Here is a 27,144-nt window from a genome sequence, read left to right as displayed (position 1 = left end):
CGTCACCAAAATGGCAGATCATCCGTCGAAGTCAGATATCCAAACAATTTTCAAAAGATTGCGATCTATACCTACAAATAAGGTAAATTTGTTTTTTGTGAACAAAGACATGGACCTTATTAATTAATTAGAGGTCTCATTAGGATAAAATAAATGAAAGAAAATGTTTAAACTAACTCTTTATTTACCGCATATGTCGTGTTGGTAATTTCCTAACTTTTCATAACATGTGTCAAAAGTTGACAGCTAAGAATATATTACAAAGTTGTTTTCCTTTCAAATAAAATGTTTGTACTTTTCTTTTCATTCCATGCCTAATGTTTGATTTCTACTAGTTCGATTTTATCTACCAGCTGCCCCTGTCTCATGAGCTGTCGTAAACAACCGCTACCTTAACATCCATCCCCCCCTTCCTATTTGCCCGGTATCATATCAGGCCACTTGTTCAGAAAATATTATTAATATAATTTCAATACTGAACACATAAGATGCGAATAGCTCTTTATATACTTTTTTTAGATTCATGTTGCAATTTGCAATTTGTCAGTTGTATTTCTAAATCTGAAGGTTAACAGGGGGGGGGGGGGGATTACGAAGATAATAAATATATTGGAACCAAAAGTTCATCAGTAGAATTCAATATTTTTGAGAAAGGGGTAATAACCAATTTTTTTACGTCTGTCAAGCATAATTAATTTTACTCAAATTCTTCAATACTTCAGATAAATTTAACCATTATTCTACCTGTTGCTACAGGAGTTTGGGAGTAATGTAGTGACTGAAAATATAAAAGTGTAACTTGTTTTTCTCCATTCTATTAATATAATCAGGGTTTTCCATAATTTTGTTAGTAGTAGGCTGTGTAGTGAAAGTAGGAGGCTGGCCTGCCGTGTACGTGTAGTCATGTACGGAACATTATTACGGAAGTGGATTGGTGTAGACGGCCAAATAATCAAAGTAGCCGGTCAAATTGGCCGGCGACCGGCTCCTATGGAAAACCCTGTATAATTTTCATGATAACACTTTTAAACAGTCCACCATATAGCATATATTGCCAGTTGTACACTGTACACTTCATCTAAATATATTGCGTAGATTGTCACATGAATTCTTTTGAAAATTTCCTATTATGAATATTGACTGATGTTACAGGTTGGGTTGTTATTAGTAATTTGGATATCATGATGTGGTTTATTATTTGTTTCATTGATCTATGTTGCATGGTATACAGTCACCCTAATTTACAAGTAGTAACTGACACAGCTCTATGCACTTCAAATGATCTTTTAACTCTGTGATGATCTTTTTAAAAAATTTCATGTCATTATTTGATATTCCTGTTTACCAGGTATAATATATCAATTTTAATTCTGTTTCAGCAATGCTTTGACTGTGGTAGCAACAACCCAACATGGGCCAGTGTTACGTATGGTGTGTTTCTGTGTATAGACTGCTCCGCCACCCATCGGTCATTGGGTGTCCATGTCACCTTTATCAGGTCCACCCAGCTGGACACCAGTTGGACATGGCTGCAGCTTAGAGCCATGCAAGTCGGAGGCAATGCCAATGCTGTAAGATTCTTGAATAACTATCTGTGAAAATGAGAAGTGAGAAATCCCCAATCTCAACTACTGATGGCTATATTTGTCTTGTTTATGAAATGAATTACAAACTCTTTGCTGTAACTGAATTTTTACATGGGCCTCCTTTTATAATGCTTATATTACAGAAGCTAAGAATGACATACTTTAAATGATGTAATTTTCTTGTTGCAGGTAGCATTTTTCAGACAGCATGGATGTACAACATCTGATTCCCAGCAGAAATATCATAGCAGGGCAGCAATGATGTACAAGGAGAAACTTACATCCCTCGCCAATAATGCCAACAGATTACACGGCACAAAGGTACACAAATTCTCTTCTGTAAGATTGTGGATTTAATTAATGGTAATGCTGAATATATCTTTTTGTGTTGTAATTTGTCTGAGTATATTTATATTATAAACAATGTAACCTGTCTAATTTTATTAAAAGTCTCCCCAAGTTGAACACATCTGTCTGTTCATATCCAAAATTGAATTTATTCACAAGACAGGCTTATAAACAGCCATTGAAATATATACAGTATATACATATAGTAAGAAAAGCGGGCTGTAATGACTGTGTTATTAACTATACTTATACTTAAAAAAATAAAACTGTTATTGGGTATAAGTAAACATTTGTAATATTGTGACTTCCTTTTGTCTGTTCAGCTGACTCTTGACTCCGGTGATCGAGGAAACAAGGTCAGAGGTCGTATGACAGGCACAGGCTTGTTTGCACTTTGTTACTTGATGTTCACTGATCTTATTGTACAGTTGCTGTTTCTATTTAGTTTCCAGTGTTGATCCTGACAATTGATTTGAAATCAGAATTTGTACCCATGGACATATTTGATAAAATATGTGTTTAAGATGATTCATAAAAGACTGGATCATTGGAGTGGTTTAGGGTTATAAGTGACATACAGGGATGATATTATACAAATGTTACAATGTTTAGTTTTTTGAAAAAATAATGCACTAAAAGCTTAACGTAGCATTCAAAATATTTGTATAAAATCTTGACAAGATGTCTTTAAAAGACTCTAGATGGATGATATGTTGTAATATAAACAACTAGATATATTCAAATCAACATTAAATTGATGTTGAAGCGATGATGAACAAATTTGAAAAAAGAAACCAAAGTTAAGTAATTAGAGAGAAAGTGTTGTAAGTTAAACTTTAAACCAATTTATTTTACATGTTGCAAACAGGTCTGGTTTTAAAGAAACCCTGTTGTGCTTTTGATAATCTAAAGCTTCTTTACTTTTTTACATCTTTCTTAATATTTATCACTGACTACCATTAGATTTGTTATCTCTGGACATTGAATTAATAGCAAGTGGGATTTCTTTCTATTTTTCTGAATATTTATTTGAGAATGGGAGAAATTGATTTGAAATTGATCTGCATGTACATGTATTAATAGTCAGTATTGGCTTGAAAACTGAACATAAATGCTGTGAAATCAAAGATTTAATATTTCCTTATACAATGTTGAAATGGTTGAAGATAAGTGTAAAATATATTTCAAAAATCTTACACATGCTATTTAATTTTTTAAGGTTAACAAATCTAAATACATGTAATAGTATTGTAATATATGGGGTTTTGTTACCATTTTTTTGTATGGACTTGGTATAGTCACCCTATGTATAAATTTATAGTTATTTGTCGATAAAACCTGGTGCTTATCCCAACGGTGAATATCATATTTAGATGATATGGTACCTTGCTCTTGTGGAAGACTACAGACCCATTTTGAAGTCTATGACACAGTATTAAAGATGTAGTTTAAGTTTAGATTTTGAAATTTTCATGGAAGGGTATAATTTTAACGATGAATTATGAAAAAAATTAAGTATCAAAAGTGTTAAGTTTGAAAAAAATTGTCAACATATTGCATGTAATGTTTTTAACAGAATAATTGGAATACCGACAATAATGATAGCTAAAATGGTAATGAAAAGAAATGGGTAAGAAAACCCAATGGTTGTATCTTAGTTTGTCAGTGGTATTTATACAATTAACTACTTAGCCACTAGGCAAACTTTGTTGATAGCAGCTAATTTTTCTTAGTCCTTAAAGGAAACTCCTAGCTGTATTAAGAGGGATATGTATATATATATATATGTGTGCTGTAACCAGCTTCCTTTGGTACTTGTATTTGAGGTTGTATAGTTTTGGCGCAAGCTTTTTTAAGAGTTATTTGGCATGTCACCTAATACAGCAAGTTTGCTGGTTCTACTAACAAAACCTTTTCACTTAAATCATTAAAATACATTTCATATAATTGTTTACTCATCAGAAAGTCCAAAATTTGCAAATTGTGATATCTATGATGAGCACATAGTGATTGAATACAATGGTAAATATTGCATAAAGATGGAAAACAGACTGTGGAACTATTGAACTCACTGTTTTCAGATTGAAGCATTGCAACGGTCACTAGTATTTGCTACATTAGAAATTACCAGTGTGAATTCACAGACTTAATTCTACTTATCACTATATTTCCTGACTGTGCGTAAAATATGTTGATAGATATACTGAACATCTTTATTCTGTTTGTGTTGTGTGCATTCTCTTGATTGACAGGTATGTGTTATAAAAAAATATGTATTATAATTTGTTACCAGTATATATCTCTTTGTGTCTGTTCTATCTGCTTATCTCCCCTGTTTTTGTAAAGCCAGTGTGTTATGCTTTCCTTTATCTTTACATTGAAATACATCTGTTTATTCACAATGTATTTACCATCCATTACAGCTCCATATAGACAGCCATGACACAACCTCCCCTGTCAGTAAGGAAGTTGACTTCTTTGATGAGCACACAGAATCATTTGATACGACACCTGCCCCAGCACCCATTAGTGATAGTGCCAAGCTCTTTTCCTCCACAGCGCCCAAGCCCATTAAGAATGGCAATCTAAACAAGGAAATAGGTATAAACAATTTTAATGTAAATGAAGCAAGTGAAGACATCACATAAAAATGAGTTCCTTGAATCCTGTTAAAGCATGTGCCTCTGATAACATGATACTTTAACATGATGATAAATTTCTTTGATAAAGTATATTGACTGCATCAATCAGAAAATGTCCTGTATGGAACATGTATATTATACATCTAAATGATTTGCTATCTGAGGGCTATTCAAATAAAACATTTATCCTGCCCAAGAACCCCTTGATTTCTTTAGGGGTATCATCCTTAAACTTTATTCAGTCATTTGCTTAAAAATAATAAGTTTGGGACCAAGCCATGGAGTGATTTATTTGGAATCTTGGCATTAAGTAGAAGTTTTACTGGAATAGCTCTAAGAAAACTGGATCAGATATAAAAATTGTGTACCATTTATTTTGCAGTCTTATTCAGGAATCAATGTTATTGAAATTTTTTTTTATAGATTTGAGAGATTCTTATATAATAAGAGAGATTGGTATGATATGTAAGTGTATGTTAGTTATATATGTATCATCTGTTATGTTTCAGACCCATCAGAAGGCCCCAGTGTGGAGGCAGCCTTGAGCATGTCCCCAACACAGGCAGCAGCTCATGCAGAGCCCAGAAAGTCAATCATTGGTGCCAAGAAGCCTGCAGGGGGTCGTAAGGGGGTATGTATACAATGGGCTGCCTTTTTAATCATATTTTGAAATCAACTTCTTTTATATTAAATTTAGACCTCTGTATGCAAAGTATATCAGTATGTGTAATATGTAAAGTTGAGATTACTAGGCATAAACAGTTAAGAAATGTTACAGTGCTCATATCACACTCATTTCCTTGGAAAGCTCAGAGTTGTATATACATGTCTGTAACTGCCCTATGCTTTCCCACGATAAGCCCAGGGGAGCTGACATATTACGATATAACCTCTCACAATCAACAAATGGGCTTAGTACAGAATGTTGACAAAGTATTTGATGGTGATTCTACTTACCAGCAGTATATTATGTGCAAGCTTATCATGGGGTAAGTCAGGTTACTGGCATAAAAATATTTTTGGTAAAAAAGTTTTGAGTGTACCAGTGTGTATTTCTGGTAGCAAGTATTTTAATGCTACTTATTTACATCAATTTTCATATTGTTTTAAACAGAAGAGTGGTATGGGAGCCCAGAGAGTGAAAGCCAACTTCAATGAGATAGAGAGTCGTGCACAGCAGTTGGACCAGGAAAGAGAAACACTAGCAGCCAATCAGGCATTGGTGGAGGCTCGCACAAAGGAGGAACAAGAAAAACAGATGTAAGAATTCAATATATAGCACATAGGGAGATGTTGGTGGTGACCAGCTACTGGTGTTAGGGTTGTGTATGGAGTAGAGAGGTAGACACTGAAGTCCAGATTACTTGAAGAGATTAGTGCCAACAAGTGGGACAAATTGTTGTTAGAAATTGTGTAGGGGTAAGGAAATCTTATTCACAACCAGTTACTGATGTTGGAGAGGGGATATTATGACAACCTGTTACAGTAAAACCTGGTTAACATCATGTTCCATTTGTCACTTGAATATATGATAATTAGCAGAATGGGACGTTAACAGTTGATACATTTTTTCTGACGTCTAAACCCTGAAGTTAATTTTTTGATGCGTCAAACTGACTTGTTTCTAACAGAAATTGTTGGAAGACTAGAAATTTGTCATTTGATTTTTTTCCCCCCATTAGAACGGAAATTTCTCTTAACTTTTGTTTGTTTATTCTTTGAAATATATCTAATGTGGTATCATAAGTTATTGTGTATAATCATGTCATATTCACAGTTAACACATGGTCAGATTTGTACATGACACTACCATCGACTGATGTATTGTCGTATCATTTATTCATCCATTACTATATAGGCTTCATAATAGGGCATCATTGTAAAGTTGATGTTTATGTATAGTGTGTATCTTTGCAACTTCAATAAAATGTGTTCTGAAGAAAGCTTCTCAAGATTGCTGACAAAAATATCCAACAGAGTGTGATTTGTTCACCTTTGAAATGCCAAGTTTCATTGGCTGTTATGTTAGTGGTTATATTTAATGTCCAATCAGATGTCATGAAACACAGAATAAGGAAAATCCAGTTTCGGTACATTTTGCTGCACATTTTATCGTTCGCAATAATTCTAGCAATAAGTGATTTAAAAAAGATTAAAAAGTCAACATTCTGATATTATGACCAATTAGATTTTCAATCTTCATTCTATATGATATGTAATTTACCCAGAACAAATCATTTAAGAAAAATGATTATGATATCGGGGAAGATGAAGCTTTTTGGGACACATGTGATAATTCTCCGTTTTCAATAAGGCCTAATTCAGATTTCATGTCATGAAACTTGAAGTTCAAAAACGGTTATTTTAGCATCTTAAGCTTTCATCAGAAATGTGTTCCCATAAATTTAAGATGGTGACATTTATCATGACAATATTGACAAGCCACAGTTTGGTGTTCCATGGGTCATGGTAAAAAGAAACAAAGCATACACCATTTATTGTAATGTACAGTTCATTGTTGATTATTTTCTAAAATGTCTTTTCAAAACAAGCTTTTTAGATAATGGTTATGATCGTAAATTCTAATGCTGTTGTTCTGCAGGGCTTCCATGAGATTAGCATACAAAGATATGAGCTTACAGAGGAAAAAAGAGGAAGAAAAGTTGAAGGTGACTGACCCTAAGAAGGCTGCACAGTATGAGCGGCTCGGTATGGGCTTTGTCGGAAATAGGTAAGTATAACAAACTGCAAAGGCATTAAGTTCACTATTGACTACTACTGTTGTAGATCATTATTTCTCAATTGTTGACAATTTATGCATTGTTTATTTCATGACAGATTTGATAATTTTGTGGATTACAGTTTATATGTCCTTTACATTTAGTCCCAAACAATTATTAAATCAGATAAAAATGATTGGCAAATTCCAACTGAAAAAGAAATTACAGTCTACTATAAAGTTAAACAGAATGATGTCTCATTGTATAAACAGCTCCCATTCCTTAAAAGTTGCCTTTTGTACCTACATATTGTGATAAAGTGGGTTTTCTCTAATTTTTAATCTGTGGAAGCATGACGCCTTTAATATAGTAAACACAATGATAAAAATGTTGCACAAATGTGAGACTATTGAGTGTATTTCTGATGTTTAATTTCCAGAGAGTTCAGTCATTCTGCTATATCAGACATGCAGACTATTGAACAGTCTCAACCAAATAAGTCTTCAAGCAATTCAAATGGTGCTGACCGCTTCGATAGGAAACCAGCCCGATCCAAGAATTTCTTTGATGATGAATTGGATTCCATGGGATTTTCATCATCGTCTTCAAAGTAAGCATACATTTTTTAAAATGTTATAAGAAAATAAAAGAAATTGTCTCATTTCTGTAATAGATCAAATAAAATACTCTGTCTTATTCCTTTACCTAGTATATATGACATCAGTCTTCAAAGAAAATGAATCCAAAATTTGTGATAATTTTCATGGTATACTGTGTTTTGACAGATATGACAGTCCATTTGGTGAAGAGAAGGATTCCTTCAGTAGCTGGGGCAGTAGCAACAAGTCTGGTAGCTGGGATATAGATCGATTTGAATCTAAACAGCAAAGCTTTTCTGAAACATTGTCATCTTCGCGGGATGATGACAGGTAGGACAGGTCACTTGTCTATCTGTCCCTTGTCTCTGATAATCCTATATCTGATATGTTCATTTTATTGAATTTTTACGAGTGCATTACCTCAGAGTTTATATCTTTTTTAAGCCATTTATCTTTTATTTTTTAAATGTCGAAATTTATAACTAGACAAGTAATAAGAAGCAGCATTGGAAGGGGTAATTTTTTCTTTGATATTTTAACAATTTGTAGATAATGCCATTAAATTTTTTGCTGGATGTTTTGGGAAAAAAATTTTCTTAAGAGATTTACAACAGTGGTTTGCAGTTGACTCTAAGCATTCTTTATTGTGGCTCACAATCAATGTGTATATTTTGTTTTTCATTTTGTTTATAAATATCAAACAAACAAAATAAACTTTACCCAGATGTGATTGTGATGTGTAAATTCTTTTACCAAGCCAAGAGGTCGAGGAGGATGAGAGTCAGGGTGATGTAGATGAGGGGTAATTGTCATGGCTTCCATGTCACATTTTGGGTCAGGGTCAAAGGTCAGGGTCCTATAGCTTTATTGATACTGTGGTCACCAAATCATATGCTTATCCCATTAGCTGTAGACATGTTTTTAGATCTTAATTAGTTTATCCCAGAAATTACTGGTTTTTTAATTGACGCATAAGATGTGATCAGTATATGAACCCTGGTGTTAGTTTGTACCCTACTTATACTCTGACCTTTGAACCTGACTCAGTATCTGCTGAACACTGTAGGAGTATATAGTCACCTGCTTTATTATGGTTATGGCATGTGTTGGTTCATGTAGTCCTTGTTGAGACACAAACTTCAAAAAAACTTCTTTAAATATGCTTGATCATGGTGATTTTACACAAGACCACGAAATATCATGAATATTTTCTAATTTTTATGCACATAATATTGTGATCAGCTGTTTAGGATATTGAATAGACTTTTTTGATCAATTTTAACAACTACAATTTTGTAAAATCATGATGGCAAGCAGTGGGTTTTGATTTATAATCCGTATAATCCTGTATGATTCCTTAGCATCTTTTCCGAGAAGCAGTTCTGTCCAAGGATATTTGGAATATTTAAAAAAAAAAAACGTAAAAGACAACAGGCTTTTAGATGTGGTTGTTTAAAGAACATTACATTCATGTGTAATAGAAAATTCACAAAAGTAATAGAGGGGTGATAAACATCAATTGCTGTTGTGTAGACTTTAAAGTGTGAGTGTGGTATGTTTTGCAAAAGTAAATTGCCACAAACTTGTTGTGATGCAGAGGTCAGGTAAGTTAGATATCTTAAAGGAAAATAGCAATACAGTACTTAACTTAGGATGATGTACAGTAATAATAAGACATCTGGAGCCTGTGTATCTGAACAGGATTATGCACAATTTATATAATAATGCTTTTTATAATTTAATAATTCTTTCATTAGTTTCACACTTTTTATGTCAACTTTTCATGAAAACTGTCCATACACCTTTTCATAAAATATTGTCTAATTTCCATCAATGAAACTACTCACATTTAATTATCATGGAAAGTAGTTTGTACATTTGTTTTGACTTTTCCTATGTAGTTATGACTTTATACATAAAGAAAAAAAAAGTAAAAAACCACTTTTGTCCTGAATAGTTCCTCCTTTAGCTAGGACTATACACTTTTTTCAGTTTGTCAGATATTTTATAATTAAGTAATTGGTTTTTAACTGTGAATGGTATTAGTTATAACCAAGGCTTGGTCCTAAGGAGGTGATCGGGTGAAGTAGCCACAACTATACACCACTAGTACTCGCATTGATATTTATTTTTTTTGTGATATACATGTTTTTCAATGCATGAGTTAAGAAGAATGACATTGATAAACTCCAGATATTGATCAGTTTTATCTGTTTCTGTCGCTGAGATATCTTAACTTAGTATTGAAGTCTCGTTGTAGCCCCATATAAAACTCCAACCATTACAATAAAATCCTAATATCTTATTCATTATGTAAACATTACTAATGCCTGATTAATTTTTAAAAAAAGGGAAAAGAAAGAAAAGATCAATACAAATGGAGGTTATTGATTGATTTTGTATATCTAGTGTTTTGTCACAGGATTGGTTTAGCCAGTATAACACAAAAATAGATACCAAGAATGATTGGACCAGTAAAAGACTGAAATGTTCTCACTGTCAGGGATCATATAACCTTAGACAGAACTTACATTCAGAAACAACTACTAAGTGATGACAGAATCAAACGTAAAAAGTCAACTCCCTCTTGTGAAAATCTCATGCATCAGGATGACAGTGTTATCCTGAATCACCAACATGCCAACTGTTCTATGTGTTAATGATAGATATGATATAACCTATAACCTGTCTAAACTGGCCTCCAAATATTGTATTGATCCCCCAATAAACCCAGGGGAAGGGAGGGGGTAGCATAACCTCTCTATAAAAAAGATAGGCTAACCACAGGCCTGACACAACTTGTCAGTAATAATTGAAAAGAAAGGTCCAACATATTGCCCAGTAAGATTTTTTCTGTTGCTGTTTAAGTGCCTTGGTTTGTGTTGCTTTGCAGACCTAGTCGCAGTAGAAAGGCTTACGACTACAACACACCCTCTAAAATCTCTGATGAGGCCCAGAAAAAATTTGCAGGTGCCAAGTCTATATCATCTGACCAGTTTTTTGGTAACAAGGACATGGATGTAAGTTTCAACAAAATAATAACATCTGACTTTTTGTTATACCTACCACTTGTGTGAGGATGAGAGTGTGCTTCTGCAAAGGTTTCTGAAAATCAAACAAAAAGATAAAAAATCCAGAAAAACTCATCTGAAAAAAAAAGCTAAGTATTTTCGAAAGCAACTTTTTGAAGCTGTGCGATATATTTATAACTTTGCAGTAAAGTTAGCCTCCTACGTGTACTAATGAAGGGTATTTTAGAGTTGGTTTACCAACCATTAGTTGTCTGTCCTTGCATCACATACTGTCTGTGATGTATTTCATGTGTATTACAAAATACAGCTACCAGGTTCCTGTTAGGATGGTGGAATGTCGCATATAAGTATTGCTGTTTATTGTTTGTCTAAGGGTTTGAGTATATCTGAAGTTGGAAATTTTGAGAGTTATTTGGAGTTACCAGGTACCTGTTATTTGATAATTTGAAAGAAAAACCTATATTTGCAAACTGAATGAATGCCCACAATTCAAGCAGACCCTATGCAAAGTGGCATGGTGCCATCAACTCATCCAATTAACATCATGTGGGCAGAGCTAGATGTTTTATTTATTGGGTTTTTTTAGTGTGCCATTATCAGATGGTGGGCTATTCAAATCGCCCTACATCTGTGGTCCATCCATCTGTCAACAGTTTTTGTTATATCTATTTCTTGAGAAGTACTGGATGGATCTTTCTCAAATTTTATATGTAGGTTCCCCTTGGTCCCTAGTTGTGTCCATGTAATTTTGGGATTGATCAGAAAAAACTAATGGCCGACAGGTGCCATCTTGGATTTTTTCAATAAAGTTTATTATCACAATTTCTTAAAAAGTGCTCAATGGATCTCGCCCAAATTTTATATGTAGGTTTCGTTTGGTGTCTAGTTCTGTCCATCTAATTTCGGGACTGATGAGGAAAGCAAAATGGCTGACAGGTGGCCATCTTTGAATTTAACTTGGAAATTGGTGATCGCTATTTCTTAAGAAGTGCTGGATGGATCTGTCAAAATTTCCTATGTAGGTGTCATCTTGGATTTTTATTTTGAAAGATTGTTATTGCTATTTCTTGAGAAGTACTGGATGGATCTTTCTAAAATTTCATATGTAGGTTCCCCTTAGTCCCTAGTTGTGTCTATTGTGAGACTGATCAGAAAAACAAGATGCCTGCCAGGCAGCCATCTTGTATTTCGCCTAGTAAAGATTGTTATGCTTATTTCTTAAGAAGTATCGAATGCATCTCTCTCAAATTTCATACATAAGTTTAAGTTCCGTTTGGTCTCTTCTTTTGCCCGTTTGATTTTGGGTCTGATCAGACGAAACAAAATGGTTTCCAGGTGACCTCTATATGATTTGGCTGGTAAAGATTATCATCACTATTTTTACAAATGATTGTTAAAATTTCTTATCATTTAGAGCAAATACAGAGATGAAAAGATAAAAGAAGGAAAAGGATCCAACTTTCAAAGAGCAAATAAAGATAAAACAATAATGGGCACAAAGATCCCTCTAGGATCTCTTGTTTGATCAAGAAAAAATTTAAAAAATTGTTGACTCAGAAAGCTGTTTTCATGCTCAAACAACAAAAAATTAATGTCTTGATGTAAAGACTGAAGGAGAAAAGTGATAGAGAAATAAAAAACAATATAGAATTACGTATATAACTGATACACATTATTTAATGTTTAACTGCTTAAATTTATGTTTGATGAAAGGATGATGCCTTGAGAATGAGATAATGTTATGTGTTAAATATTTTGTATTTTTATATCTCATCTTGGGATCATGCAGCTTTCTTGGACAGTAAGTTCTATTACAAATGCTTAAAACTGAAACATTAATTATATAATTTTTCTCATTACAGTTTTCAATGAAACAGAATATGTCTAGATTTGAGGGAAGCTCCAGTATATCAAGTGCAGATTTTTACGGGGAATCATCAAGTAAACGCTCACAGAACTACAACAATTCTGGGCCAGACTTTCAGGACATCAAGGATGGTGTGAAACAAGGAGTAACTAAGGTGGCCGGCAAACTCTCGACATTAGCCAATGGTGTGATGAACTCTCTACAGGTAAACTCACAGGGTCACTAAGTCAAATGTCAAGAGGACAGGAGTATATAAGTACATGGTTGTAGGTAACGGTTTTGTATGTCCAGCATCAAATTAAGTTCAGGTACTGCAGTTTTCTTTAATACAGAGCCCTTAGGTTAAGAGGATCTAGTAGTAATCATGGCTGAAGCATTATACAATAAACATTATTGTTTGGATGTCCTGATTTACTAATTTAAATGTACATGGGAATGACATTTGGTATATATAGTATGTCACTGCTAGCGTTTGTGATGTCGGCTACATTATAATATTGATAATACTGAATGAAAAGCTGTCTGTAAGATGTGACACTGATTTGATATGTGTGCTTTGCATTGTATTCCTATAGGAACGTGTACTGCTTTTGGCTCTAATTTATTCATGTCCAATATGTGCAAGAACTTTAGTTTACTTGTGATTAAAAAAATGTTTTTCAAAGTTTATGATCGCTTGAAATGAGAGAAAAGAATTCTTTAAAATTTTCAACAGTGAAATATTGAGAAATATTAGATGGATATAAGTGGTTTTTTTTTGCTGCAATGAAAAATACCTTAGTAGCTCTTTTGTTGTTACTTGAAATAATGATTTGAAGAATTCCATAAATGAAATTAGAAAACCCTTTCAATGGTATAGAATTGACCAATTAAAAAGCCTTATATACCAACAACAATAAATCCCAAACAAAATAAAATACAAAAAATATATCAATAATTGAAAATAAAAAAATTTTAATAGCAAAATAATTTCAGGAACAAATATATTTCACTCGTGTTACTGATAATATTGTATCTACTCTCGTGCTGAGCATTCCTGAAAGATACCAAATTCACAGTGAATAAATATAAATGTCATTGTTGATGGCATTGTTAAATATCCTGTATCTCCCTTACAGAGAAAATGATGACCATGCGTACTTAAATAGGTAATGTGTTTTATGGGGTCTAGCATGGTGCATATAGGGCTCCTTCAAGGTTTGTGAGGTACTTGGTATCATTGATGGGTTCAGTCATAGCTTTGGGATCAAGCTTTCATCATCATCATCATATTTATATTTGCAATTTTCAAAAATTTTCTTTGTATTTTTTAAGTGATTTCATTTACTTTACTGTGCTTTTTCAAATCCTGTATCAGCTTAAAAATAACTTCTTACATATTTTTTTACCTGTATATCATTTCTTGAAAGTAAATAAATTCTTGTATAATTTTTGTTTATTTATTTTAACACTGTAAAATCATTCAATACACAAGTGGGCTTAAATTTAATAGGATGTTTCCGACAGACTGTATGTACATTTCTAGGTACAGAATAGCTCACATTGTTGTACAGTTGGTATTCTTCATTTAATTTGCTTATTTCAAGATCAATAAACATAGTATGAAATTAACTAGACTAAACTGAAACGACAACCTTAAATGGGACATCTGCTAAATTATTCCTGAAGTAGCCTAAACTGGAACAACTGTGGAATTCAATACTACTAAACTGACGTTACATGGGATAACCATGAAATTAAATACCCATGAACTGGTTTTAACTGGGACAACAGTGAAATTGTAAACCCACAAACTAGCCTAAACTTTAAAATTAAATAACCATGAACAAGAATGAGCTGGGAAAACTGCAAAATTGTATACCATGAGCTAGCCTAGACTGGGACAATGGCAAACATCTCTACATGTATAGGAACATACAATGCTATATGGAAATGAGTGGATAGCAGATGGTCTATACATGTATAATATAGCTTACATTGCTATGTGGTACATGATATAGGATCTATATACATAGAGATACCGAGGAGTTTACAATACTATGGGAAATAGAATCTATGGTTTATAGAGTACACAGCGACTGACACCCTTGTAGTTATATATTACACAAGAAACAAACAACACCTATTCTGAAAAGTAATATGTACTTATGTAGTAGACAAGCTGTATTATATAAAAATGTATTGACATTTCTGCAGCTGTTGCACCAGATTACCTGTTTGAATCCTTTTTAATGCATAAACGTGTAGGTGTTTAATACCCTTGTATGACTATGTTTTAGCTAGATTGGTTGCCATCAACACTTTGTGTTCAGTTTTGACTCGCTGTAGAAAATATCATTAGTATTTTGTGTTAAGTTTGACCAACTGCCGTTTACTGTTCAAACTGATCGCCTTTTCCACAGAGGTTGAAATTGATGTGTTTTGCTACTGTATGCGTTATCACAAGTGTACTGTGTTTGTCTTTCAGAACTAGAGCCTAGACAACAGAACATGAATGGTAGATATAATTCATATCTTGTATGTAGTGTTTTATCTTAGCTTTAACCCTGTTCTGTCCTGTATTCACAATTCTGACATAACTAACTCCTATTAGATCTAACCATGTGAATTGTTTTATTCAATTGCTAGTATAGAATAAACAAATCAACTTATCACTTAATTGACAGTTAATGATATCAGAAATGATATGGAGTGGTGTAATGTCTATAATGTCATGCAAAACCATGTTTCATAACACTCTGCTTTCTGCTGATATTTCCTGCTTCTGTTCTCTTCACCTGCTTCCTTTCCCATTCATTTAACAGTCTTGTATACCCCTGGCCTTCTTTTTCACTGCTCCATTTTCTTTCTACTATCTCCTTACTTTCCTGTTCTTCACTCGTCTACTACAGATCCATATTCTTCATTTCTACATTTCTATCTTCTTTAAACCTTCCTGTCATGCCTTTTCTCCCTCTGGCCTACTTTCCTTCCTCCCTGGTTCTATCTTGCTGTGTTTTTCTTCCCAGATATTGTCCTTACATTTTACTGTGTTTTCTCACTTTTTTTTTTATATCAGCCTTATAATCTCCTGTCCTTTCTTATTTCTATCCTTCTTCTGTCTGACCTTTTACTTCATCATTCTTGCCTCCAACTATCCTTATACTCTCTTGTCCTTTCACTTTTCCATCCTTTTCCTCCCACCTGACTTTCTCTACTCCCTTTTTTTAGTTCGGCTGGACAAAAGGGCGCATTGTTGTTCCTTTAAACAACTTCTTCTCAATAATAGGCCAAATGTTTTGATATTTGGCTTGTATGTTTCTGGGAAGAAGTCTGAAAAAATTTGCAAAAAGAAATGACCTTGACTTATATTCAAGGTCACAGGGGTCATATTTGGTAAAACATTAAAATGATTTCTTCTCATGAACAAAAAGGCTGAGAGGCTTGATATATATTCCAGGTGAGTGCTGCAGGCCCATTGGGCCTCTTGTTTCTTCTTCCTGTTATACTTTTACTCACCTTTTTTTCTGTCTTTTTTCATCTACCTGACCTTTCTTTTTCCCTTTTTCCTTCATTTTTCTCCTTATCCTCCTGTCCTTCCATCTTTCTGTCCTTCCATCTTTTTGTTTTTTTTCCTACCCGGTTGCCTTCCTTGTAATTTGTACCCTGCAGCCTTCATCCTACTTGTGTGTGATAACAGGACAAAACAGTGGTAGCTTTTTGCATTACAACAACTAAGTTAGTGCCTTAGAGAGCATTTAAATACCTCTTCTTGCTTCTTGTTAAACTGGATATAATGTGTTTACTATGTTGATTTCAGCAACATGTCCAATGTTCATTGTAATGAGCTATGTTGTGTGATTTTTAAACTATACTATATATTTACTTTCAATTACACTTCAAATGATTTGAAATATATTTATAACCCCCTCCCATCTCCCCCATCTCCCCTCACTCACACAAACTCTTTACCAAATCAGCAATTCTGTCTGTCTATATGTCATTGTCAGTTGATTAATCTGTAAATTGATATGTCATTAAGGTTTAGGCAGACTAGGTACTTGCATTGTGTGTTAGTTATCCTTGGGATGACAGTTTTGTCCTAGCAAGTTTAAATGAAAAAGTAAGGCTAGATAGATATTGTGTGTTTGTAAGAAATTTCTCATGACTTGTTCAACTGAGTGCACTAGCTATCTCTCACATTTTGTTTAACAGTATTGAAATGTATATCAATGTCATTTACATCTGATATTTCTATAGAACACATTAGCTGTACTTAGAAAGTCATCAGTTCATCAATGTGATAAAGTAAAATGCTTGTCAATATCTTTTGACTAAAGAAAGAAATCTTTAATAATCTTTAATATATATTATGTTTTTTGCCAATTTCATCATTACTGCATCATCATACTTCTGTTTACTATGGCGTGTCTCTCTTTCTTTTGGTCCTTGTCAGTGTATTATGGAGTGTAGAATGTGTCAGATCTGTGTTAACTACTTTTATTATGGAGTGTAGAATGTGTCAGATCTGTGTTAACTACACCTTGTCAGTGTATTATGGAGTGTAGAATGTGTCAGATCTGTGTTAACTACACCTTGTCAGTGTATTATGGAGTGTAGAATGTGTCAGATCTGTGTTAACTACTTTTATTATGGAGTGTAGAATGTGTCAGATCTGTGTTAACTACACCTTGTCAGTGTATTATGGAGTGTAGAATGTGTCAGATCTGTGTTAACTACACCTTGTCAGTGTATTATGGAGTGTAGAATGTGTCAGATCTGTGTTAACTACACCTTGTCAGTGTATTATGGAGTGTAGAATGTGTCAGATTGTGTTAACTACTTTTATTATGGAGTGTAGAATGTGTCAGATCTGTGTTAACTACACCTTGTCAGTGTATTATGGAGTGTAGAATGTGTCAGATCTGTGTTAACTACACCTTGTCAGTGTATTATGGAGTGTAGAATGTGTCAGATCTGTGTTAACTACTTTCATTATGGAGTGTAGAATGTGTCAGATCTGTGTTAACTACACCTTGTCAGTGTATTATGGAGTGTAGAATGTGTCAGATCTGTGTTAACTACTTTTATTATGGAGTGTAGAATGTGTCAGATCTGTGTTAGCTACTCCTTGTCAGTGTATTATGGAGTGTAGAATGTGTCAGATCTGTGTTAACTACACCTTGTCAGTGTATTATGGAGTGTAGAATGTGTCAGATCTGTGTTAACTACTTTTATTATGGAGTGTAGAATGTGTCAGATCTGTGTAAACTACACCTTGTCAGTGTATTATGGAGTGTAGAATGTGTCAGATCTGTGTTAGCTACTCCTTGTCAGTGTATTATGGAGTGTAGATTGTGTCAGATCTGTGTTAACTACACCTTGTCAGTGTATTATGGAGTGTAGAATGTGTCAGATCTGTGTTAACTACACCTTGTCAGTGTATTATGGAGTGTAGAATGTGTCAGATCTGTGTTAACTACTTTTATTATGGAGTGTAGAATGTGTCAGATCTGTGTTAACTACCCCTTTTTCAGTGCATTATGGAGTGTAGAATGTGTCAGATCTGTGTTAACTACACCTTGTCAGTGTATTATGGAGTGTAGATTGCATCAGATCTGTGTTAACTACACCTTGTCAGTGTATTATGGAGTGTAGATTGTGTCAGATCTGTGTTAACTACACCTTGTCAGTGTATTATGGAGTGTAGATTGTGTCAGATCTGTGTTAACTACACCTTGTCAGTGTATTATGGAGTGTAGATTGTGTCAGATCTGTGTAAACTACACCTTGTCAGTGTATTATGGAGTGTAGATTGTGTCAGATCTGTGTTAACTACTTTTATTATGGAGTGTAGAATGTGTCAGATCTGTGTTAACTACACCTTGTCAGTGTATTATGGAGTGTAGAATGTTTCAGATCTGTGTTAACTACACCTTGTCAGTGTATTATGGAGTATAGAATGTGTCAGATCTGTGTTAACTACTCCTTGTCAGTGTATTATGGAGTGTAGATTGTGTCAGATCTGTGTTAACTACACCTTGTCAGTGTATTATGGAGTGTAGATTGTGTCAGATCTGTGTTAGCTACTCCTTGTCAGTGTATTATGGAGTGTAGAATGTGTCAGATCTGTGTTAGCTACTCCTTGTCAGTGTATTATGGAGTGTAGATTGTGTCAGATCTGTGTTAACTACTTTTAGTATGGAGTGTAGAATGTGTCAGATCTGTGTTAACTACACCTTGTCAGTGTATTATGGAGTGTAGAATGTGTCAGATCTGTGTTAACTACTTTTAGTATGGAGTGTAGAATGTGTCAGATCTGTGTTAACTACACCTTGTCAGTGTATTATGGAATGTAGAATGTGTCAGATCTGTGTTAACTACTTTTATTATGGAGTGTAGAATGTGTCAGATCTGTGTTAACTACACCTTGTCAGTGTATTATGGAGTATAGAATGTGTCAGATCTGTGTTAACTACTCCTTGTCAGTGTATTATGGAGTGTAGATTGTGTCAGATCTGTGTTAACTACACCTTGTCAGTGTATTATGGAGTGTAGATTGTGTCAGATCTGTGTTAGCTACTCCTTGTCAGTGTATTATGGAGTGTAGAATGTGTCAGATCTGTGTTAGCTACTCCTTGTCAGTGTATTATGGAACGTAGAATGTTTCAGATCTGTGTTAACTACACATTGTCAGTGTTTTATGGAGTGTAGAATGTGACAGATCTGTGTTAACTACACCTTGTCAGTGTATTATGGAGTATAGAATGTGTCAGATCTGTGTTAACTACTCCTTGTCAGTGTATTATGGAGTGTAGATTGTGTCAGATCTGTGTTAACTACACCTTGTCAGTGTATTATGGAGTGTAGATTGTGTCAGATCTGTGTTAGCTACTCCTTGTCAGTGTATTATGGAGTGTAGAATGTGTCAGATCTGTGTTAGCTACTCCTTGTCAGTGTATTATGGAGTGTAGATTGTGTCAGATCTGTGTTAACTACACCTTGTCAGTGTATTATGGAGTGTAGAATGTGTCAGATCTGTGTTAACTACACCTTGTCAGTGTATTATGGAGTATAGAATGTGTCAGATCTGTGTTAACTACTCCTTGTCAGTTTATTATGGAGTGTAGATTGTGTCAGATCTGTGTTAACTACACCTTGTCAGTGTATTATGGAGTGTAGATTGTGTCAGATCTGTGTTAGCTACTCCTTGTCAGTGTATTATGGAGTGTAGAATGTGTCAGATCTGTGTTAGCTACTCCTTGTCAGTGTATTATGGAGTGTAGATTGTGTCAGATCTGTGTTAACTACACCTTGTCAGTGTATTATGGAGTGTAGAATGTGTCAGATCTGTGTTAACTACACCTTGTCAGTGTATTATGGAGTGTAGATTGTGTCAGATCTGTGTTAACTACACCTTGTCAGTGTATTATGGAGTGTAGAATGTGTCAGATCTGTGTTAACTTCTCCTTGTCAGTGTATTATGGAGTGTAGAATGTGTCAGATCTGTGTTAACTACACCTTGTCAGTGTATTATGGAGTGTAGAATGTGTCAGATCTGTGTTAACTTCTCCTTGTCAGTGTATTATGGAGTGTAGAATGTGTCAGATCTGTGTTAGCTATTCCTTGTCAGTGTATTATGGAGTGTAGAATGTGTCAGATCTGTGTTAACTTCTCCTTGTCAGTGTATTATGGAGTGTAGAATGTGTCAGATCTGTGTTAGCTATTCCTTGTCAGTGTATTATGGAGTGTAGAATGTGTCAGATCTGTGTTAGCTACTCCTTGTCAGTGTATTATGGAGTGTAGAATGTGTCAGATCTGTGTTAGCTATTCCTTGTCAGTGTATTATGGAGTGTAGAATGTGTCAGATCTGTGTTAGCTATTCCTTGTCATTATGGAGTGTAGAATGTGTCAGATCTGTGTTAGCTATTCCTTGTCAGTGTATTATGGAGTGTAGAATGTGTCAGATCTGTGTTAGCTATTCCTTGTCAGTGTATTATGGAGTGTAGAATGTGTCAGATCTGTGTTAGCTATTCCTTGTCAGTGTATTATGGAGTGTAGATTGTGTCAGATCTGTGTTAACTACACCTTGTCAGTGTATTATGGAGTGTAGAATGTGTCAGATCTGTGTTAGCTATTCCTTGTCAGTGTATTATGGAGTGTAGAATGTGTCAGATCTGTGTTAGCTATTCCTTGTCAGTGTATTATGGAGTGTAGAATGTGTCAGATCTGTGTTAGCTACTCCTTGTCAGTGTATTATGGAATGTAGAATGTGTCAGATCTGTGTTAGCTATTCCTTGTCAGTGTATTATGGAGTGTAGAATGTGTCAGATCTGTGTTAGCTATTCCTTGTCAGTGTATTATGGAGTGTAGAATGTGTCAGATCTGTGTTAGCTACACCTTGTCAGTGTATTATGGAATGTAGAATGTGTCAGATCTGTGTTAGCTATTCCTTGTCAGTGTATGATATACTAAGTAGGGAATGATACAGATTTGGAAATTACATGTTTTAAGTGACACTGACTTTATAAGTGCTTGTTAAACTAGGGGAATGGTTGGGACACAATATGTGTTAAAAATTGGAATTTTTCTGAATTCAAGATTCAGAATTTTGACCGAAGTGGCTTAATCTGATTGGATAAAATGATCATAGCTCCTTTTAATGGACCAGCACTGGGTGAAAGTGGATCTCGGGAACTATTTCTTGTTATATGGTTGTAAATTTTCAATTTTCTTTAATCAAGTAGACCCTTGTTTTGTGGCTGATAGTTTACAACACATAAGAAATTTCTGCTAGATTCACTACAAAATCATTATTTGCTAAATGTGCTTCATTTTTGGCTTGTAGAGATATTTAGACATCTGAGACATTTGTCCCTATCACCGTTATAACTTCATGGACAATGTCTTCTACAGCTTTGGTTTTATTTTGCCTCTGATTTACAGCTCTTATGCAGGTGTACATTGCAAAAAATCATATCAGTAATTTTTTTGATGGGACATAATGTATACTAGATATGCAGTCAAAACCTGTCTCTAAAGGCCACAATAGGGAACAGAGTAAAGTGGCCTTGATTAGGGGTTTACTTTATTAGAAATTAAAGACCTGTGTTAACAGGTATTTATTATATACAGATCACCTGTATAAAGATGTATTTGTGATATACAGGTCACCTGTATAAAGAGGTATTTGTGATATACAGGTCACCTGTATAAAGAGGTATTTGTGATATACAGGTCACCTGTATAAAGAGGTATTTGTGATATACAGATGTTCTGTATAGATAGGTGTTAGTTATATACAGGTCACCTGTATAAAGAGGTATTTGTGATATACAGGTCACTTCTATAAAGAGGTATTTGTGATATACAGGTCACCTGTATAAAGAGGTATTTGTGATATACAGGTCACCTGTAAAAAAGAGGTATTTGTGATATACAGGTCACCTGTATAAACAGGTGTTTGTGATATACAGATGTTCTGTATAGATAGGTGTTATTATATACAGGTCACCTGTATAAAGAGGTATTTGTGATATACAGGTCACCTGTATAAAGAGGTATTTGTGATATACAGGTCACCTGTATAAAGAGGTATTTGTGATATTTGTGATATACCTATGTTCTGTATAGATAGGTGTTAGTTATATACAGGTCACCTATATAAAGAGGTATTTGTGATATACAGGTCACTTCTATAAAGAGGTATTTGTGATATACAGGTCACCTGTATAACGAGGTATTTGTGATATACAGGTCACCTGTATAAAGAGGCATTTGTGATATACAGGTCACCTGTATAAAGAGGCATTTGTGATATACAGGTCACCTGTATAAACAGGTATTTGTGATATACAGATGTTCTGTATAGATAGGTGTTATTATATACAGGTCACCTGTATAAAGAGGTATTTGTTATATACAGGTCACCTGTATAAAGAGGTATTTGTGATATACAGATGTTCTGTATAGATAGGTGTTAGTTATATACAGGTCACCTGTATAAAGAGGTATTTGTGATATACAGGTCACTTGTATAAAGAGGTATTTGTGATATACAGGTCACCTGTATAAACAGGTATTTGTTATATACACAAGGACTGTATGGAAAGGTATTTGATATACATATGTCCTATATGGACAGGTATTTGTCATATAAATATGGCCTGTATGGACAGGTATTTGTCATATAAATATGGCCTGTGTAGACAGTTATTTGCCATATAAATATGACCTGTATAAACAGGTATTTGCCATATAAATATGACCTGTACAGACAGATTTTCGTGTGACCTTTAAGGCAAGTTTGACTGTGATGTAGGTGTGTCAATAGTTTCAGTATGTTGTTAGGCATTCTGGCTAAGAAATAGCTTCTCTATTAAACAAATATGTGTTCGAAAACTACTTACAGCTGTTATAATGTGTTATGATTTTAAAGATAATCCCACTTTGGTTTTCGATCAGTGACACAAGGCAGACTGATCGTTAATAGAAAACAAACGCGATTAACATAGATGAAATAAACTGCTTTCTCTGAGGCCTATGATAAAACTATAGGGTTGATGAAGAACCTAAATGAGAATTAATTTGATCACAGTATAGAGACAAATGAAAACATATTTACATACTGATTCTCCTCATGGTGAAAGTGAACAGTACTTGGTAGTTAATATTTTGCTGCGTTGCTTTGAACTCTGCAGTTACATTGATCTTTGCTCTTTGTGATTCCATGTTCATTTGTGTATTTTCAGGATAGATATGGAAGTTAATGTTCTACTGGAGATAAATTACTGCCAATTAAAAAGGAGTGTTTGATTTGGTTCTGGCCATTGGAACACATCGGAGCTTACCAAGATCGCACAACAATTTCGAGCCCTAGACATAGAACTGTCAGTTACCATGATACAGCAGACCATTGGTGGATATGGTGATTAGTCAGCATTTGGGTTCCTTTGGAGAGTTATGGTCTGTTACCTTCATGAAGGAACCATCTCCGCCACAACTATCCCTATGTACTGCTATATCCATGGTTGCCTTAGGAAACTCACAACACATATTGCCATATTACCATCATTTTTTTTTTATCCAGAAGTTTCTTGGCTTATATCTACCATTGAAATTTTAGGTCATGTGACTGTTGTTTAATGCAATCCAGGGCATTTGAACTTGTGCAATGTGCAAAATGAAGATGGCAGAACAAGGGATTGATTTGTTGTAATAATATATCTGTATGAAAAAGGAGAGGCAATGTTTGTAAAAAAAAAGATGTGTGTCCCACTTCTTGTTTACACTGCTCAGTTAACAAATACTTATTCTACCTATAAACAACAGCATTCATTCCAGTCTGCTGTCAGATTTACAATAAAAAGATTCAGAAAAAAAAATCTGTAACACATACAAGTTGTGTAGCGATGTATAAATTTTTCCTCTGTTTGTTAAGTGATCACTGTTGCAGGATGATCACAATATGGAAGAAGAAGTTATTTATCTGTTATTTTGAGAATGTGAGTGACTTGAACTGTGTGTGTGACCTTGTGATGTGTCTAGAGTTACAAATGATAAAACTGGTAGTCATATTATCTCATTGAGTTGGTCTATTCTCACTGGCTGGAGGCTTCGGTTAAGAAACCAAAGGCGAAACGTTATAAAAAGATTTGTTTGTGATCACACAATTGGCTGTGATCGACATCAGTCTTAACATTATTTATATGTGGACATTGTTTTTATCTTGTAATCATTTAAATTATAGTATCTTGTATAGATTTATCAACACAAAAGTATATCAAAGTACTGTTAAAATATGGGAAAGCTTTGTTTATTTTGGTTTATAATTTTTGTTTGTTTTGAAGTAAAATTTGTATATCGGTACTTAAAAGTACTGCAGTCAGTAAGAAGATACAGTATTGTCCTTTCCAGTTTAAAAAACTATTGGTAAGCTTTTGCAGGTATTCACAGTCGCTATTAAATTTTATTTAATCTCAAACAGAGAGTGTGACAGTCGTGACTCAATCTTAATAATGTATCATATATAGAGTGGTGATGTTACTTTACATCAAGAGAGTTTGTGCGTTTCTTGTTCAGACTGATTGTCTGATTGTGTGTGATAATTTGTCAGGTACAGATGATATTGTATATTAGATATGGCATTTTTTAAAAAAAATTTCTTTGTGACTTGGTTTTTTTTGTCCACCGTGAATCCTTGTGAAAGTTATCTCCCTTGTCATATTATCACCTCATGCTTTTCTGCAGAGGTAATTGTCACACTGTGTGAGAGGTAAAAGACATGGTAAAATAAGTGTTCTAATTGATATTTAGTTAATTCTACATCACCTATTTCCTCAGAATTCGCATGTCAGCTGTAAGATGAAGGTAGCTAGTTTAACAGTTTGTAGCGGATAAGTGCTCTTTTATATACAATATATGTAACAGCACTGTATTCAGTTATGTTTTATTAGCATTTCAACACAAATTGGGAAATTTCTTGTCTTATTTACTGATAAAACATATTTAGTGCTTACGTTTTTTAAAAATTTGTTAAGAGGAGGAATAAATGTGTGGTTATGAATAGGATTTGGAAAACGTTGCGACATTTTTTAATTGTGACAGAATTACTTATAAGGTATGATCTAGTTTACATCTTATGATTCCAAATAGAGGCCATCCTACGTGAATCTTTAGGCAATCAAGGTTGTATCTAAATCATCTGTTTTATCAGTTATGATAATATGTTATTATCCTTCATCAGATAAGAAATCTATTCCTGTTTTCTTAATGCATTGTGGTATTGTCACTGACATTCATCTGTATACTGTGAATGAAATGCTTATTCACATAAAGTCAAGGCTAAATTTGAAAGGTAATATAGATATACATGGATGATGAGAAAATGTTTGGATGAGCTGTTGTTACTTAATATGAAATGACTTGACAGGAGAGATTTATGATATATTAATATGTTATGTGTTGAAGAGTTGTAATGATATCTGAGGTATTACAGCTGTACATGCTGCCATTTTCACATTGTAACTTTACCATGTATACAGATATCCAGAAAGGTGAAGGACATTTGATGACTAGAAAAGATTTTTTAAAAATGTAATTCCTTGTCCATTGTTGAATTTGTTTTTGATCATCATGTCTGATGCGGTAGGTATTTATTTACAAAGATTTGTTATATCATACAAGGGACTTGTTCTACTGATTCAGTATCTTAAAACTCTAAATACTATGACTGTACCTGCTACACAATCACCATCGTCAGTTATATATATTTAGGTGGCACTTCCCTACAGTATATTACTTTTGACTATCCGTTCGGTCCTGCTAAGGTGCTGGGAGACTAAAGTTAAACTGCGATTGATTCTGACCTTGTAGACTTTATCAAGACTTCCTCTCCAGCTCTGCCTGTCTGTCTGTTGTACATTTGGAGTAATATAAGTTCCCACCTGTATCGAAGCTCAGAAATCATTAAAAAAAATCAACAGGAATTTTCAGATCTGTTTAGATAGGTACTTGATGTACGAGACTTCAAATAATATTTGTAATATATATCGTAGAGGACAAAGTTTGTACTTCATATTTTTCCATTGGAGATCACAGGTATTCAAAACTTCAAGCCTCAGAAAAGTGTTTTTATAAACCGCCTTAAAACAAGATATTATAAATTGCTTTTCTTTTGGACTTGATGCAATTTTGAATTTTTTATTTAATTTAGAAGATCTACTGATGGTCAAATGTAAAACTGGGGTCAAATATTGGAAGTCTCACTATAACACAAATATAATTATGTTGTATATTACGTGATGTAACATTAACACTGATCACATGTACCAGGTGTAGTTAGGTAATACCAGGGTATATCTGTAACAAAACTTAATGGGCTGGGAATGATGTACACTTTCTTGCATGCTTTAAAACAAATAGGATTGACTGTCTGGTCAAAATTGACCAAACTTTTTTTTCTGTAAATAAATGGGTAACTAGTTTTCATTATGATGTTCAGTTTGGACCAGACAGATGATTAAAGCTGGTCTCTAAACCTATTCAGTGATTAGATGGTGAAGATGGAGCATATCTGTAATATGGTCAAATAAAACAACTTTCCATAGAATATCTGTTTTGTTGTTCTTCTTGTCCACCAAATAAGTGAAGAATGTCTCAGAAAGCAAAGTAAATTAAAAAGTCTCTATTATTTACTCTGAAAATTGATAAAGTCACAACATTGAAATACCTGGTGACAAAATACTTTAATGTTGTGTTACTAGTCATGTGTAATGTCTGGGAATATGTTTTTGATAAATAGACAAAACAAACCCACTAACATTTACACCGACTTTCAAATTTCGGGATTTAATCCTTCCAAATTGGCTGT

General features: G+C 34.1%; 1 protein-coding gene across 4 annotated transcripts; it reads left to right on the top strand.

The window, feature by feature from the left end:
- The first annotated feature begins 4 nt into the window (after positions 1-4).
- Positions 5-26,883, top strand: LOC132550160 (ADP-ribosylation factor GTPase-activating protein 2-like). 4 transcript variants are annotated; one of them, XM_060214175.1, is made up of 14 exons: positions 9-82; positions 1,380-1,571; positions 1,776-1,907; positions 2,258-2,290; positions 4,358-4,535; positions 5,086-5,207; positions 5,691-5,836; positions 7,179-7,307; positions 7,736-7,906; positions 8,082-8,225; positions 10,789-10,915; positions 12,790-12,999; positions 15,262-15,291; positions 23,525-26,883. In XM_060214175.1, the coding sequence occupies exons 1-13, from the start codon at positions 11-13 to the stop codon at positions 15,265-15,267; spliced, it is 1,662 nt and encodes a 553-aa protein (XP_060070158.1). In that variant the 5' UTR covers positions 9-10; the 3' UTR covers positions 15,268-15,291; positions 23,525-26,883. The 4 variants fall into 4 exon arrangements, with proteins under 4 accessions (XP_060070160.1, XP_060070158.1, XP_060070159.1 ...); XM_060214176.1 differs by having other exon boundaries at positions 15,262-15,311; XM_060214174.1 differs by lacking the exons at positions 15,262-15,291; positions 23,525-26,883 and having other exon boundaries at positions 12,790-13,020.
- The last annotated feature ends 261 nt before the right edge of the window (positions 26,884-27,144 follow it).

The sequence above is a fragment of the Ylistrum balloti genome, unplaced genomic scaffold, assembly GCF_031769215.1.
Source record: "Ylistrum balloti isolate Yb309-2 unplaced genomic scaffold, AGI_CSIRO_Ybal_v1 Utg370108, whole genome shotgun sequence".
NCBI lineage: Eukaryota > Metazoa > Mollusca > Bivalvia > Pectinida > Pectinidae > Ylistrum > Ylistrum balloti.
This window is presented reverse-complemented; position numbering and strand designations above follow the sequence as displayed.

Coding starts and splice junctions, on each gene's coding strand:
- LOC132550160 (XM_060214174.1), top strand. CDS start 11: ATGGCAGATCATCCGTCGAAGTCAGATATCCAAACAATTTTCAAAAGA. Junction 4,536..5,085: donor CAATCTAAACAAGGAAATAG/GTATAAACAATT, acceptor GTTATGTTTCAG/ACCCATCAGAAGGCCCCAGT. Junction 10,916..12,789: donor TTGGTAACAAGGACATGGAT/GTAAGTTTCAAC, acceptor TTCTCATTACAG/TTTTCAATGAAACAGAATAT.